This window comes from Pezoporus wallicus, unplaced genomic scaffold, assembly GCF_028554395.1.
Source record: "Pezoporus wallicus isolate ANWC-B61680 ecotype Strahan unplaced genomic scaffold, APGP_CSIRO_Pwel_v1 contig_9238, whole genome shotgun sequence".
Taxonomy (NCBI): domain Eukaryota; kingdom Metazoa; phylum Chordata; class Aves; order Psittaciformes; family Psittacidae; genus Pezoporus; species Pezoporus wallicus.
In genome coordinates, this window is record NW_026636792.1 from 1521026 (window position 1) to 1535945 (window position 14920).

Consider the following 14920-nt stretch of genomic DNA (forward strand, 5'->3'; position numbering starts at 1 on the left):
AATGCAATTATAAATTCGCTACAGAAAGGCCTCCAACCACTGCAGGCTTTAATGTCACCTCCATTTTCTTACCCAGAATGTGCACGCATCTGCTGCTAAAATGCTGTAACAAAGGAAAAGACTTTACGCGTGATTTCTATCCTCTGGAGGTAGCACCCATTTACAATTAAAAGGTCTCTCCTTTTTCTCCACATCCATAGGTTCACCTTGCTTTGAATGATAAGAAAGGAATCACTGTGTTAGGTCAGGTGGGTATGTGATATACTATCCACTGCTGAGCACTGGGAAATGGGGTATTACAGAATTATTGCTACTGTTACCTTCTCTGTTTCAGTTTCTTCTTGACAAGACAGTGAAGAAATGATAGGTGAAAACACAGATCAGACATTTCAGACAAGTCCCTCTGGTATCTAATTCCAACAAGCTGAAACCCACCAGAAGTCAGATAGTTCTGACTGAAGTGGGCCTCCACAACTGTTTTGAAGTCCTCAACCAATGACTCTCTTACTACGTACCACGATGCTTAAACTTTTAAGTCACAGCCTTCAGTATTTTCACTGTCTCCTAAATTGCAAGAAATATGAGTATTTATAAATGCACATAACTGTTTCCTTCAGAAGAGATCAAGATTCTTATCACCAGAACCCATGGCATGTTATAACACAGTAGGCAGCATGGATGTTCTCAGATTTATTTTACTAAAATATGCATTTTGACTACTAATTCTAATGATACTTTTTTTCCTTTTCTGCCTTTGTGTAATGTGAAGATTAGTCATGACAGGTGTTTTTTTCCTCCTCAGGAAGCAAAGGAAATCCATCCCTTAATTAAGAAGATAATTACTATGCTTAAGTGATGAAGACTCAGGCAGCTCTGTTGAGAAGCTATTTATTTCTCCTCCTTTTCATTACGTTTATCTACAAGATCATTTTAGATATGTGTAGCTCTTGATGCCAGTTAACAAAATAGTGCAGTGCAACTGGAGATATGCACCTACCACAACTAACAGGAAGAACATTTAAGAAATACGTCTTTGTACTTGCAGGAGGGAGGCCACATATCTGTTTTTTTCTCTCTTACCTCTTCAATTCATACTCTTAGATCTTCCAAGCTCTCAGAAAAGCATTTTCTGTATGTTTTACAAACTTTCCGGGCTCAAACTTGATGTCTTATTAACATTTAACCACAGTTTCTCTACACAAGTCAGAGAACACATTTTTTTGGCCAGCCAGCAGGTGAGGGTAAGTGGCTCTGAAAGTTCTTCACAGAACAGCGTTGCTGTATGTGATGATAGCTGCAGCAAGCTCTTCTCTTTCATAAATACACAACACTGCTACAGAAAAAAGATGGTGACCAAACCACTCTGCTCAGCATTGTTTTGGCAATTCCCCATGATGAGCTCAATAGTGCTACTGAAGACCTCAACATTAATTAGTTATTTGGTTTTGCTCACTACATGCACTGTTGTGATGTGTTTGGCAGTTAAAGAGGAGTAAAAACCTTCAGCACTTGACTCCTGTGCTTTGTCACTCTGGGTTGTAACTACTAATCAGGACTTGTTCTCAATTATCACACACACAATTAAGCAGTTATTCCAAGTTTTCACTGTTAAGTAATAGCAAAGAAGCACTTTTCTTTCCATTTCCATGGACAGTTTTGCATTTTTATAAAAATAATCAGACGAAACACACATTTTTAAAATACCATTTAAAAAGCAACACAACATTTCTATCTCCTATGTCATCCACATGATACAGTTATGACACAGAGAAGATGAAACCCTATGGAACATTTGCACTGGTTTTCACCATTTATATTTCTAATACTGAGGAAACATTGGGTCAATTTTAGTGGCCCAAGCCATGAGCCCCCCTTTAATATCTTTGGCTAACACAGAAGCAAATTCTTTGACAGTCAACTCCTGCAGAATTCTTACAGCCTTCTGGGAATCATTTCCTAATTTGCAAATAACATATACAGGAAAGGGTGTCTGGCCATTAGTTCTCTGCTTTTCTTCACAAATTCTTTTTTCTAAGTGTTCCAGATACTGTTCATCTTTTTCTTCTAATTTACTCAAAGGAATGTGAACAGAGTGTGCCAGGCGACAGATATCCACTTCTACCTGTGGACGAACATCTAGCAATACATGAGGAACTTGCTCATCCAACAGTTTCTTGTATTGCTCTACAGATATCCTGTCTTTACTAGACAGCAGATGTAAAGTCCTACACTTGTCTGTTGCTGAAGAACCACAAAATGCCTCATAATCCTGAAGGCAGGTAACAGATGGATTATCACCACAAACAACACAGTCTGGTTTCTTTGGTCTTAACTTGATGTTGCGAAATCTCCCTTCTCGGGCATCAAACATCAGCATGAACTGATTGAAAGAGGAACCCATTCCCGAGACGATCTTCAGCACTTCCAAGGCCTGTATGCACCCCATGATGCCTGGCACAACACCCAGCACTCCCCCATCTGCACAGTTGGTCACTGTCTCTGGTGGAGGGGGCTTGGGGAAGAGACACCTGTAACAGGGCCCTCCCTCGTAGTTGTACACGACCAGCTGACCCTCCAGGCGCAGGGCACTGCCGGACACCAGGGGCTTCCCAGCCAGAACACAGGCGTCATTCACCAAGTACCTGGTGGGGACGTTGTCGGAGCAGTCGGCGACGACATCGTACTGCCGGACCAGGTCCAGAGCGGTGCGAGGGCTCAGGGCGCCGCAGTACGGCACGTACTGCACTGTGGAGTTCAGCAGCCGAAGAGCTGCCGCGGCAGATGTGGCTTTGGGCAGCCCCCGGCGGGCCTCCCCGTGCAGCACCTGCCGGTGCAGGTTGCTCGTCTCCACCACGTCGTGATCCACCAGACCCAGGCGGCCGACACCGGCCGCGGCCAGGTACTGGGCCAGGGGGCAGCCCAAGCCGCCGCAGCCCACAACGAGCACGGAGGAGCGGGCCAGAAGCAGCTGTCCCCGCACGCCGAGCTCAGGCAGCACCAGCTGCCGGCTGTACCGCAGGATGTCGGCGGGGCTCAGAGAGGCCTGGGCGGGCAGCGGGGGGAGCTCGGCGGGAAAGGCGGAGGCATCCTCCTCCGTGTGCGCGGCGTCCCCAGCGGCATCCCCCGCCAGGACGGTGGCCAGCCGGTCCCGCAGGCCGCGCAGCTCCCGCTCCCGCCGGCTGATCTCGGCGCTCAGCCGCTCCGCCTCCGCCATGCCGGCCATAGCCGAGGGGACAGCGCCGAACCCCGCACACCGCTTCCGCTTCCTCCCGGTCACCTCTAGAGCACCGCACTTCCGTCCGCGTCGGGCGCGCCGGTTGGCTCCGTGTTCTGGCCGCCGGTTCCGGGTGCGCCAGCGCGCCGACATGGCGGGCGGCGGCCGCGGGGGTGACAAGTTCTCGGTGCTGCTGCCCACGTACAACGAGCGGGAGAACCTGCCCCTCGTCGTGTGGCTGCTGGCGCGCACCTTCCGCGACAGGTACCGCCTGCGGCGCGGGGGGGACGCCCTGGGGCCCTGTGCCGGCCGGGGCCGGGCTGCGGGAGGAGCGGTCCTGCTGCCGGAGGGAAACCCGGAGGCAGCTTTAGCTTTGCCCCTCTCGCGGTCCCGGGGCTCGCACCGGTCGCTGTGGTGAGGCTGCAGCGGGATGTGGCGCTGTTGCGGTTTAAGAGCTGAAACAGTGATCTTGGGTCACGGTTTATCCTGTAAGCGTGGTCCTGTGGCGGTAACTACAGCATCCGGCTGTCAGAAAGTCACCTTGTATTCGATTCAGGCCCGTGCCGCTCGCAGTGACACGGGCAGTGAAACTGGGTTTGCCGTCTGTTCATTTAAAAACGATTCTCATTTCAGCGGAAAGGATTTTGAAATTATCATCATAGATGATGGGAGCCCCGATGGGACACAGGAAATTGCTGAGCAATTGGAAAAAATATATGGATCAGATAAAATAGTGAGTTCTATATTCTGTATCTTTCATTTTTATCATATTGGAAAGTACTTGAAGTCTGGGGGGAACAGGAACCCTTAGAGAACCAGAACCCGTAGAGAACCAGAACCCACAGAGAACTCTTGGAGAGCGGCATCTCTGGATTACATCCTTAAACAAGTTATTTAGTTTTTCCACAGCACTCCAGGCTAATGTAAAGCTACAGATGTTCTGCAGCAGCTTAGCAGCGTCATGGGCTAATATGCAGAATCATAAACTGTTTGCAAAGGTTTTCAGTACTTTGTGCATTGCTGCGTGCTGTGAATAACAAGTAGTGGTTGTTAGTTGTTACTTTGCGCACAGCTGAGGGAAAAATGAGGTCAGGATAAGGTTTAATCTCATTTTAAGTGACTGCAGGAATAAGGAAATTGGAAAGATAAAAGCTAGCCTGGACTTGTGATTTTTGAATCTGGTTGCATTCCTCAATGACAGGACTTTTTTCCCCCTATTTAATATATTACTATATAACCATCAATTACAACAAGATACTGTTACTTCTTTGGTGTTTACAACTCAAAGCCACCTTTTTTTGGCAATAAAGCCTTTATCACAGAACAGTGAACCCAACCTTCTGTGTGCTGGTTGTGCTGTAAGCAGGGGCACTTTCCTAATCTGTCACTGTGTAAATGCATGGGTTTAAAAAGTATCTGTGAATTAACTACGATTTAGAGATTGTTTTAAGAACAATGTGCATAAGAAGTTTTAGAGTCTGCCTTTTTTTATCCTTTTACTTTCTTTATACCAGCAATAGAAAAGTTTCCTCACTGCATAAGAGTTTAGTTTTGAAGTTTAACCTGTGGACCATCCCCTGATGCAGTGTTGAGCTGAGCACAGTTGAGTGTGAATATGTGAAGGCACCACCATCAGCTCACACTGGCACCACTGCAGAAGGGTAAATCTGCTGAGAGTTTTCATTAGATGAATTTTCACTGTTTCCTGATATATATATATATTTTTTTTTTTTAACCTGAATTTTGTTTCCTGAGCAAAGTCACTGTTCTGATTTGCGCTCAGTTGTCATCATCTAAACAACTTGATGGGGCTTCTTGCTTACTACATTAAGCTTACTGAATGTAATGTGCTGTTGATTTAATGCAAGGCCAACAGCTTCACGGAAGTAGATGAGGAACTAAAGTAATTTTTTTTTGAGTTAATGTTCAAACCTAACTATATATTAAAAAGCAAACAACCAACCCAGAAACCAAAATAACAAATCAGCAGAAGCACTGAGGATTAACTCCTTCATATCTATGTCCATCTCCAAATTGCATTGCTTATGACCACTTAGATAAGGCATCAAAACTGGCCAAGATTTAAAATGTGTTTCAGAATTATGTTTAGATAACTGCTTAAAGATCTACTCTCTCCTCCCCAAATGCTGACTTATATCAGTGGCACTTTAGGAGTTAAATTACTGTCATGATGATCTAGAAATGAGATTCCTCTTTTGTTAGTGGTGGTGACCCCTTTTCCCCCTGCACTTCACAGAGCCCCGCAGGAGCTGAGGAAATGGGGCCTGGGTTTAAAGCTTGGTCACTCATGTTCTGGATGATTGATAATGTTGTTATAAGGTCATTACTCCTGGTTATGTCCATATGCACACTAAAATCTTGACATTCACATTCAGTACTGAAAGTGATTACTTTGGGAAACTTGCTAAAATATTTGCTGTTAGTGTCTGTGATCCCTGAAGAGTAACGGTGCTGGGGAGACTGTTGTTCAGATTTATAACTGTGTTTCAGAGAGTGGAATTTGGGGAAATCTTTTAGTTACTGAGATGGCACTTTTAATTTGGGGTTATTTTGTTGATTTTGTTTTTTACTGCAGAACTACTAAATAAAGCTTAAGAGGTGTTTGCTTTTAAATATGACCTGATCGAATACCTGTTTAATATAATGGTTTGTGTCTCATGTATTTTGACAGATAAATTTATATTAACTAGATTTCTAAAAATCAAAAGTTCATTTTAAGATATTTTTGTACCTTGAAAATAGCAAATTTAAGGTGTCACTAAACTGAATTAAAAACTGTTCTTCGAGTAATATCTGTATCTTAATATGTTCTGCAGCTTCTGAGACCCAGAGCAAGAAAGTTGGGCCTCGGTAAGTCCTGGCTAACTCCGGTTAGTACTAAAAAAAATAAATCTGCTGTATTCTTTGATTCTAGTATATGAAGTTTGAGTGGGGAAAAAAATCACAGCAATTGGATGAGCTTTAAGGTCTCTCCCAACTCAAACCACTCAAGGATGCTATGAAATTGCATTAAAACTTGTAGTATGAAAACTATTCTGAAATAAAGTGGGGATATTTCCATCTGTTAAGATCTTTATCCCTTCTGCCTTAAAAGAATGGAGCCAATGATAAAATGCAGTTTGTTGTTTGATTTATTGTCAATCGCTATCTGCATTTCTTGATAAATATCTTGCAATCCCCCACTGGTACAACATCTGAGGTGTTCAGTGTTCTGGGTACTGCACCTGATTTCCCCAGTCCACTGAACAAAAATCAAATTCTAATTTTGATACTGAATTTTCTGGTTAGATTTTCTATACTTTTTTCCTCTCATTTATCTAAGAAACTCCAAAAAGCTTACATGCTGTTATGTGTATGTTTTCTACTTTCTCATCCCATGTCTTAATTTGACCAGTATTATGGATTAAAACTGACTGAATTTGACTGTTTTGTGTACCATAGCTACCACTTGTGCACAATATACAAATCTGTGACACTTCTATGATGTAACTCTGCAAACAAGGGAAAGACAGGGAAGGCAGCTTGTTCACTAACCAGGAGTTTAGTTTTCTGTAGCAGTGCCTGCTAAGGACATCAGTTGAGTGTTTTGCGTTCAGTTTTATCTATTCCTCATGAAGTTAACAGAAAAACTCAAGAGTAATTTGGATAAGTGAGAATAATCTGCCAGTTTTTCATATCTGCTGTGCTGCTCTACGGTCTGCAGATACAGTGCTGCCTCTGGATGACATGACTGGGATCAGAAATTTGCATTCTTGAGGAAAACTGTAATAGCAGAACTTGTTACAGCTCCTATCCAAATAGCTACACCAGTTCATCCAGGATGAATAAAACACAACAAAGTCTAAAGAAAGAGAAAAGGGCTGTCTTCAGATTAGGTACCAGAATATTATTCATGGTATCAAGAACTAACTAAAATCTATATACAACTACTAGTAAATTCTGAGTCTAGAAATCAAGGGGGTTTTAACTGTTGGTGATTATGTTCTTGTCTGTGTCCTATTTCTAGTCTTCTGTGGCTCACAAGTGCCTGTGGCTCTTCTGAAAATGATATTTCAAATAGTGACCCACTTACCAAGTCATGCTTCTCTGTGCAGCTCTAGTGCAGCAGGATTTGCCAATTTTCTATTTATAAAATCTGTTTATAATCTATTTATATTTATAAAATCTAGTGCTGAAACTGGAGGGAAAAGGAATTTTAATGTTTGATCACCAATACATCATTTTAAAATAAATTTTATGAGGTTGTAATTGATCCTTTTCTAGTAGAGATTCTAGAAAATCATTGAAGACTGTGGCTGCAAGATTGCACATGTTAAAATAGTGAGGGAAATTCTTTACTGTTTCATCAGGCACTGCGTATATTCATGGAATGAAGCACGCCACTGGGAATTTCATTGTTATTATGGATGCTGACCTCTCTCACCACGTAAGTCTGTATTTTATCTACCATTTTTTTAATCTGCTAAAATTAAGTTTTCATTGATTTTTTTTTTTTTTTTTTTTAACCCCCACTGCTTTATCTTTTCTGATCTGTTTTCTTTCCATTTCAGCCAAAGTTTATTCCAGAGTTTATCAGGTAGGTGCCGATCATAGTATGAGAGAATGACTTCTGAATGTTTATTGGTTTGTAGTAGTATTTGAAAGCTTTATATTCTTGTGTAGCTGTGGTAAGAAAATTGGCAAGGAAAGAATTTGAATAAAAGTGATTGGCCCTCATTAGATTTGTCCCAGAATAGTCCAGGAAAATAATTAGTTCCTAACTGGAGCAAAAATCCCCAAGTTTAAAGTAACAGAGTGCACGTGTGGCTAAGTAGTAGTTCTCTGCCTTGTAATGGCTGTGCAGCTTTAAAAAGCATATATATAAATGTCATCTTCTGATTCTGTTGATTTTATCATGTAAAGATGTTGAATAGAGGACCATGTCCTCAGTTATTAGTGAAATACTTCTCTTCCTTTTGCCTACCTCCACCTCCCTGTAACATTTCAGTTGGTGAGAAATGGACAAGAGGCATTACATTGGAGTCTAATGGCAGCAGTCTGTGTAATTAACGACTTTCTTGCCTAATAGAACTGGAGGCCTTACATTTTAGATGAGGTTCTGCAGCAGTCTGGACCAAGGATAGTTCCAGACCTTTTTTTCCTTATTATTGGTTTGTATAATTTAAATGTTTAAATTTGTATTTAAAATCATTGTCTTTTATACTAGAGAGAAGCTTTAAAAATGCCTATTCATGAAGTAGTCTGTGAAATTCTGTGGCGTAGTTGGTAAAAGATAATCATGAGATTCCCTGAAATGGGTCTTTATAAGAGAATAATCACCAGGTTTTTAAATGCATAATGCTATAAGCACCATAAGGATTGCTTTCGTCTCTCCTTATTCGTTCAGAGGTTTGTAAAATACGGATTTTGTAAAAAGAGTGATTGTTTTTATTTTGTCCAACCTTCATACAAATAATCCTCCTGTTTCTCTGATAAAACCAATTGCTTATAGAAAGCAGAAAGAAGGCAATTTTGATATTGTGTCTGGAACAAGATATAAAGGAAATGGAGGAGTATATGGCTGGGATTTGAAAAGAAAATTAATCAGGTTGGTATTTTTCTACATATTTACACATAAATATGTTATTTAGAAACAGTAATTCCAAGGATTCAGCTCAGTCTGAGCTGAACTGAGTCTTCAGTCAATAGTACTGGGTACTGCAAAATTATGTTAAGTAATAGAAGCATGAATGGTTTGCAAATTCTTTAGTTAAAACCCACCAAGAAGGAATGTAATGACATAACTAAGCTTGAGAAATGGGTTGGAACAGTGAACAAACCTGCCTGGTGTCAGGTTGGGACAGTCAGCTTCATCATCCAGCAAATGACCTGAGACTGTTGTAAGTTTAAGAACACATTTAGTTAGCTCTACCAGCTGTAACGGGCTTTTCCCTAGGAGTAAATCACTTGCTAAACCCCTCTGTTGAAGCTCTGATTTGTCATCAGTTAAGGATTACCTGGCGTGATCAATGCTAACAAGTGATTGCTTAGACCTTGCTAGAAAACAGTTACAATGAACACTGGGGAGAGGTTTCAGCAGCACAAAGAGGAAAGTTCTGTCAAGGTTGTACAAGCATATGGAGGCTGATGTCTCAGGTTTACAGGGGCTTACAGATTCTGAGGAGGTAGTTGACAAGTTTCTGTGTAGTCATTCGCACCTAATTTAAGAGAATAAGAATAATTTATATGTTACTGTAAAGAATTAGGAGCAGAAGTTGTGTTAGCAGTCTGATCTGGAGGTGATACCACAGGGACTGTGTTTGGGTCTTCTGTTTTTAATGCTGGAATAAGTGCTCACCTTTTTGTGAATGTAAATAAAATCTACACCCAGCAAAAGAGCTGAATAGACATTACAGAGGAATCCTTTTACTTCATGCTGGACAAGGTGAAGGATTTACACCTCTTATCAGTGTGTAATAGAGTCCTCAGCAAGATAATCGTATGGCCTCTCAGTGTTGTGACATTCTTCATCAGGGGAGATGATCCTTACCATGCTATAAGAGCAGTGTTACCAAAACTGAACCTTGATTTTTTTTAATCCAAGTCTCACATTTGTCCAGGAAACATTTTTATTCTCCGCCTACAGTGAATGTTAGAAGAAAAACATTTTGGCTGTTGTCAGATGTATTGTCTCAGTGTGTAGTTGCACTAAGAGTTCTGCCAGAAAGAACCAGATTGTAAACCTGATTTCTAGAAACCATTTTCTCCTTCATAGTTCAATAATCTACTGATAATCTGTTTGAAATGCAAACGTTAGGTTTTCATTTCAAGATTCTGTGATTTATTTGTCAAATCTAGAAGTGAAAATGTATTAGAAATAGTTTCATTTTCCTTTTTCTTATTTTCTTTGCTGGTAGGATGATTTTTGCTTCTTTTCTAGAAATTCCGCTTGATCTTCTGGAGTTGTGCACTGAGCAATTCTGACATTCATCTTTTCTTTCACAGTCGTGGTGCCAATTTTCTGACTCAGGTTTTGCTGCGACCAGGTGCATCAGACCTAACAGGGAGCTTCAGGTATGGGTCTGGTTTCCAATTCATCAAGTTTATTTGAAATTAAGAAACTGCTGAACAAGGAACTGGAGGAAGAACAGAACTTCCTTACTGAGGGCTATGAAATCTGTTTGGAAAGGTGTAAGAAACAGACTAGATTGCAAGAACTGACTTTGTTAAAGATTGGTTTTTAAATAGCAATCATCTGAGTGAGTGATTCCAGTTAAAATTCCTACGCACTGTCTTGATTTCTAAAGTTCAGACATTGTGCTTCAGATTTCTCTTTTCTTTTTGTAATCATTTACAGGTTATACAGAAAAGAAGTCTTAGAGAAGCTAATGGAAAAATGTGTTTCTAAAGGATACGTCTTCCAGATGGAGATGATTGTTCGGGCTAGACAGTTGGGATATACTATTGGAGAGGTATAGTGAAAGTTGTGATAAATATATTGTGCTTTCATTTCAGTGTAGATACAGATTACTGGGAACGCAGGAAGTTTTGTGAGCTTCCATGAAGCAGCAAGATTATCGAATCGATCCAAAAAGGTTACATATGTACAACTCTATTTTCCCAGCTTTTCCAGGTGAATAGGAGATCTGAAATCCAGCTGCATATTCCCCTGGCTGATATGCTGCTCAGATCCTTCTCTTCTCCTGTTGCTATTTCTTTAGCCACATACAATTTTACAAGTTTTTTCAAATGAGGGAAGGCTAAAATATACAGTGAAGCTGCCCTGAGCCTTTTCTTTCCTCCTTCATATTGTACAGACATCTCTAGTTAGGTCTTTTCAAATCACTTTGTTTTCTCCACCAACCTGATTCTATTTCAGATTTAGTCTGCTCTCCATCATTTATTGCCTTGTTATTTTCCAACTTGCCACTTCTAAACCCTTTGAATGTGCTGTCTACCATTAGAAAAGAACTCCAAATAACTGTTGGCTGCTGTATTTCCAGCAGTCTGATTGTGCCCTTTTATGTTTCACTGAATTGCTCTTGCTGGTGTCTTTAAAGATGATTTCTTTTCTCTGGAATTCTTTGTGAATCTCGGAACCAGTTCCTTCATCATCATTTTCATGACTGACTTGTCAGAGAATTCTGTTGGTGGTACTTACCTCTCTAAACCTGAACATTTTGCACTTCTCAATCACCATTGGGCAGAGAATTTCCACACAATAAAGCAAGCTCTTTTCTTCCACCTTTCTCACTTATGGAGCAACATCACTATCCTGTTCTTAGCTGAGGTTTGACAGTATTTTCTTTGGTCTTCCCATCCAGCTGGAGTCATGTACTGCTTTCTAGTATTACTGAATTAAATCCTCACCTGTACACCCAGAAACTGAAAACTCGGGCGAGATGGGTTTTATTTACAATACATTTTTAAAACAGTAAAATACAGTTCTCTGGCTTGAAAAAATTCAGTCTTGGATTGTTTATACCTCTTAAGGCTGCTCCTGCAAAGACCTTTTCTCTCCCTATTATTTGATTCCCACCATCGATGTATTTACATGCCACTACTGGTTGCATAGCATCAAAACTAAGACATTTTGTCCTCTGGTTCAAGGCCTAACAGTCTTGACTAAGCTTAATGTCTCTCCATCAGTGGTGGCGCACGTGCTCTCTTCTGTCATGGGTCAGTTACACCATCCTCCATAATTCAGCTGTATGTTCTCAAGCATCTCCTTCCCTCTGCCTTTGGATTCTCACATCTGGGAAGAGTTCTCCCTAACATCTGAAAAGTTGCTTCATTGTTCTGCTTTGCCCTTGCCTTTAGGATTGCCTTTGTGATATCTGTAACAAACACGACAGTATTCAGGTTGCTGATGCATACCTAGCATGACTATGGTATTTTTCCTGTTCTCTGTATCATCTCTGTGTTGTAGCTTCCTGGAGTAGGAAATTTTCCGTTACATTTCAAGTGCATTGATACAGTATTTCCTGATCATTACTTATGATCTTTACATAGTTTATAATTATCCAAACCGTAATACTAAAATTCCAGCAGAGGTGACACTCACACATCTCATTCCTGGTTTGCAGGTGCTGGAACTTTACACACAGAATAGGGGGTTTATGCAGCTGTAAAATGTAGATACAATTGTGCCAGAAAAATATTTCTTAAGCAAAGTTGAAAATGAAGATTGAGACCTGCCAGTCTAATAGGAACAAGGGGATAATGAGATGAACTGGCATGAGCCATACCTGAATAGTCTTGTTTGCATCTGTTTCATTTTGCTGTACTTTACTATACGTGAAATGTACCACAGTGCATGGAATACACCCTCTGGAAGATGCTTCCTTTAGAGTAATGGTAGAACTTCTTATGTAAGAAAGGCAAAGTCCAGAAGCAACATGGTGGTTAACTCCTATACTGAAGGGCAAGACTGACACCTTTTACTACATGAGATGTTAACCATTCTTTCATCGTGAGTCAGGAAATGTCACTGCAATGACTACATATTCAGTAGCGCCCCATAGATCAGCTGTCTGTACTTGCTTGGGATCATCAAAGGGACTCTACTAAGAAAGCCAGAGCCACTGCTGAGTCTCTCTGGATGCCTTTTTAGGTATCTTTTTACCATTTTCTTGCCCTGAGTTCTCTTCTACCATTGACTGAGCTAGAGTTGTGAGAAGTCCTCAGCCCTGGCACACATGCAAGGGTGTGGTGGGTTTTGTGTCCTGCTTGCCAGATGATTGTGGTTGAAGCTGCCAGCAGAACACTAAGCCAGTTTTCTAATGACTTTTGCAAATGCAGTTCTTTATTCCAGTCCCTGAAGTATTTTAATTCTGCATATAAACATGTATGGAAATTCTTGAATATTCTAATACAGTGTTGGCAGAATGTCCTGTTTATGTCATCTGTATGTGATGTAATTACTGAAAAGCAGCATTTACCCAGAGTTTTATGAGTAGGGAGTTAATCTGGTCAGTATAATCACTTCAGTAAGGAAACCCAAATTAGTATTTTAAATGCCCTCTAATCCTGTAAATATTCTATAAAATGGTCAAAGAGCAATAAAGACAGGCATTGCTTGTAAAATATACACCAGCTGCCATACCCAGATGTCATCTTCCAGGCAATGGTGAGGTGCAGAATACTGTTTCATGGTGGCGGGAAGTTTTTGCCTCCCTGAGGCGTTGACTCAAAGGTATTGAATTTCAGTGCAGGAAAGCAGTGAAGGTTCATTTTAAACCCCCAGGCTTTCAGTACACTTAAGCTATTAAGTTTCTTCTGACTGGTGTATCATCCAGCCACTGAGTAATGTCTTTGGATCACCTTTAAAGGTGATAAACCAAATAATTTCATGCTCCCCAGCTATGGGGCATCATTAAAACCACCAGTAAGAGCTGGCACAAAGGAAGCTGATCTGATGTTTGCCTTCTTCCCGTGTCTAAACCTGCTGTAGTTCAAAAGCCATTCTTATGTTTACAGTATTTATGATTCTTAAGGTTTTGAACCTTAAAAATAGTTTTGCTTGTTTCAACAGGTTCCTATTTCATTTGTGGACCGTGTCTACGGAGAATCTAAACTGGGAGGCAATGAAATAGTCTCCTTCTTAAAGGGGCTCTTGACCTTGTTTGCTACAACGTGATAGTTTATCCTAAATTAACTTTTTTAGGAAACCCTTTTCTGACATCTGTGTGGGTTTTAGTACATAATAGCAGAAGCCTGATAATTTGTGTGGTGACCAGAAGACCTTCTATAAACTAACAGTTAAATAAACCACCAGTAATGAACTACATATGTTGTACCCCAGAATGCTCCTTTCAAAATAAATGAACTGAATGTTAAACTAAAACCTAATAAAGACTAATGCTCTATTCTATTTTTGTAACAATAATGAAGTCTTAATAAAGAACTAATGATCTTTTGCATTCAGAAATGAATCATTATTCAGCAGAAGCTAAAGATGATTTTGAAATGAAGACAAGCAAGGACATAAAGAAAATACAGAATTTATCTTCTCTTTGTTCTGTGGTTTGCAGATAGTATTTTAAATATATACCAATTAGTTCCCTTTGCTCAGCACAGAGAGACATGTATCTTAAATCAGACATAGAACAGTCTACAGCACTGATAAAACCTAGGTAGCTTAAGAGGAAACCCAGATGAATACAGTGATTTGTTCTTTGTAAAGCTGTTCCTAGACTGGAAAGAAGGAATATTCTTTGGATAAGAAAGAGAATTGTATGTGTGGAATAATTTTGTATTCTGTGTATTTGTCCAGAAGCAGGTGATTCCCTTTTCCCATTTTCTTTAGAATCTAAACATTTTTAGAACCTGTAAAACAAGACTATGGCATCTCACCCAGCTTCAGGGTGAGACCCAGTTCACCTCACTGGATCTGAGAGGTTTTTCTTTGGTCAAACAACAGTTTGCAATGTGGAATCTGTCTTTGTTCCAGATCCTGATAAATGAAACACAAACAAGTAACACTGGGGTTTTTTTGTTTCATGTTGTTATATGGATGAAGAATATGTCCCATTTTTGGGGGGTGAGAGTAGTTCTGTGGATATCTGTATCAGAAAATTAATGTTAGGAGAAGCCACAGATGTTGCTTAAAAATGATGCCTATTTGGCTGGTGTTTGTATTTCTTTAGTACAGTAGATAGAATTTTTAATATTAGAAAAATTAAATAGAAAGTTTGTAAATAAATG

At 40.4% G+C, this 14920-nt stretch overlaps 2 protein-coding genes across 2 annotated transcripts; one reads left to right on the forward strand and one right to left on the reverse strand.

The window, feature by feature from the left end:
• Positions 1–1792: 1792 nt before the first annotated feature.
• MOCS3 (molybdenum cofactor synthesis 3) lies at positions 1793–3272 on the reverse strand. Its single transcript, XM_057401730.1, has one exon. It carries the CDS (start codon positions 3221–3223, stop codon positions 1820–1822), a length of 1404 nt encoding a protein of 467 aa, XP_057257713.1. The 5' UTR covers positions 3224–3272; the 3' UTR covers positions 1793–1819.
• Positions 3273–3330: 58 nt separating this feature from the next.
• On the forward strand, positions 3331–14136 carry DPM1 (dolichyl-phosphate mannosyltransferase subunit 1, catalytic). The gene is made up of 9 exons (XM_057401736.1): positions 3331–3478; positions 3848–3947; positions 6052–6085; positions 7585–7661; positions 7786–7811; positions 8727–8822; positions 10220–10288; positions 10572–10686; positions 13749–14136. The coding sequence occupies exons 1-9, from the start codon at positions 3366–3368 to the stop codon at positions 13851–13853; spliced, it is 735 nt and encodes a 244-aa protein (XP_057257719.1). The 5' UTR covers positions 3331–3365; the 3' UTR covers positions 13854–14136.
• Positions 14137–14920: the final 784 nt, after the last annotated feature.

What these genes read in the sequence shown, in the direction of transcription:
- MOCS3 (XM_057401730.1), bottom strand. Translation starts at nt 3,223, where the DNA reads ATGGCCGGCATGGCGGAGGCGGAGCGGCTGAGCGCCGAGATCAGCCGG.
- DPM1 (XM_057401736.1), top strand. Translation starts at nt 3,366, where the DNA reads ATGGCGGGCGGCGGCCGCGGGGGTGACAAGTTCTCGGTGCTGCTGCCC. An exon ending in GCGCGCACCTTCCGCGACAG is followed by an intron (nt 3,479 to 3,847) that starts GTACCGCCTGCG and finishes TTCTCATTTCAG; the next exon opens with CGGAAAGGATTTTGAAATTA. An exon ending in AGCAAGAAAGTTGGGCCTCG is followed by an intron (nt 6,086 to 7,584) that starts GTAAGTCCTGGC and finishes CTGTTTCATCAG; the next exon opens with GCACTGCGTATATTCATGGA.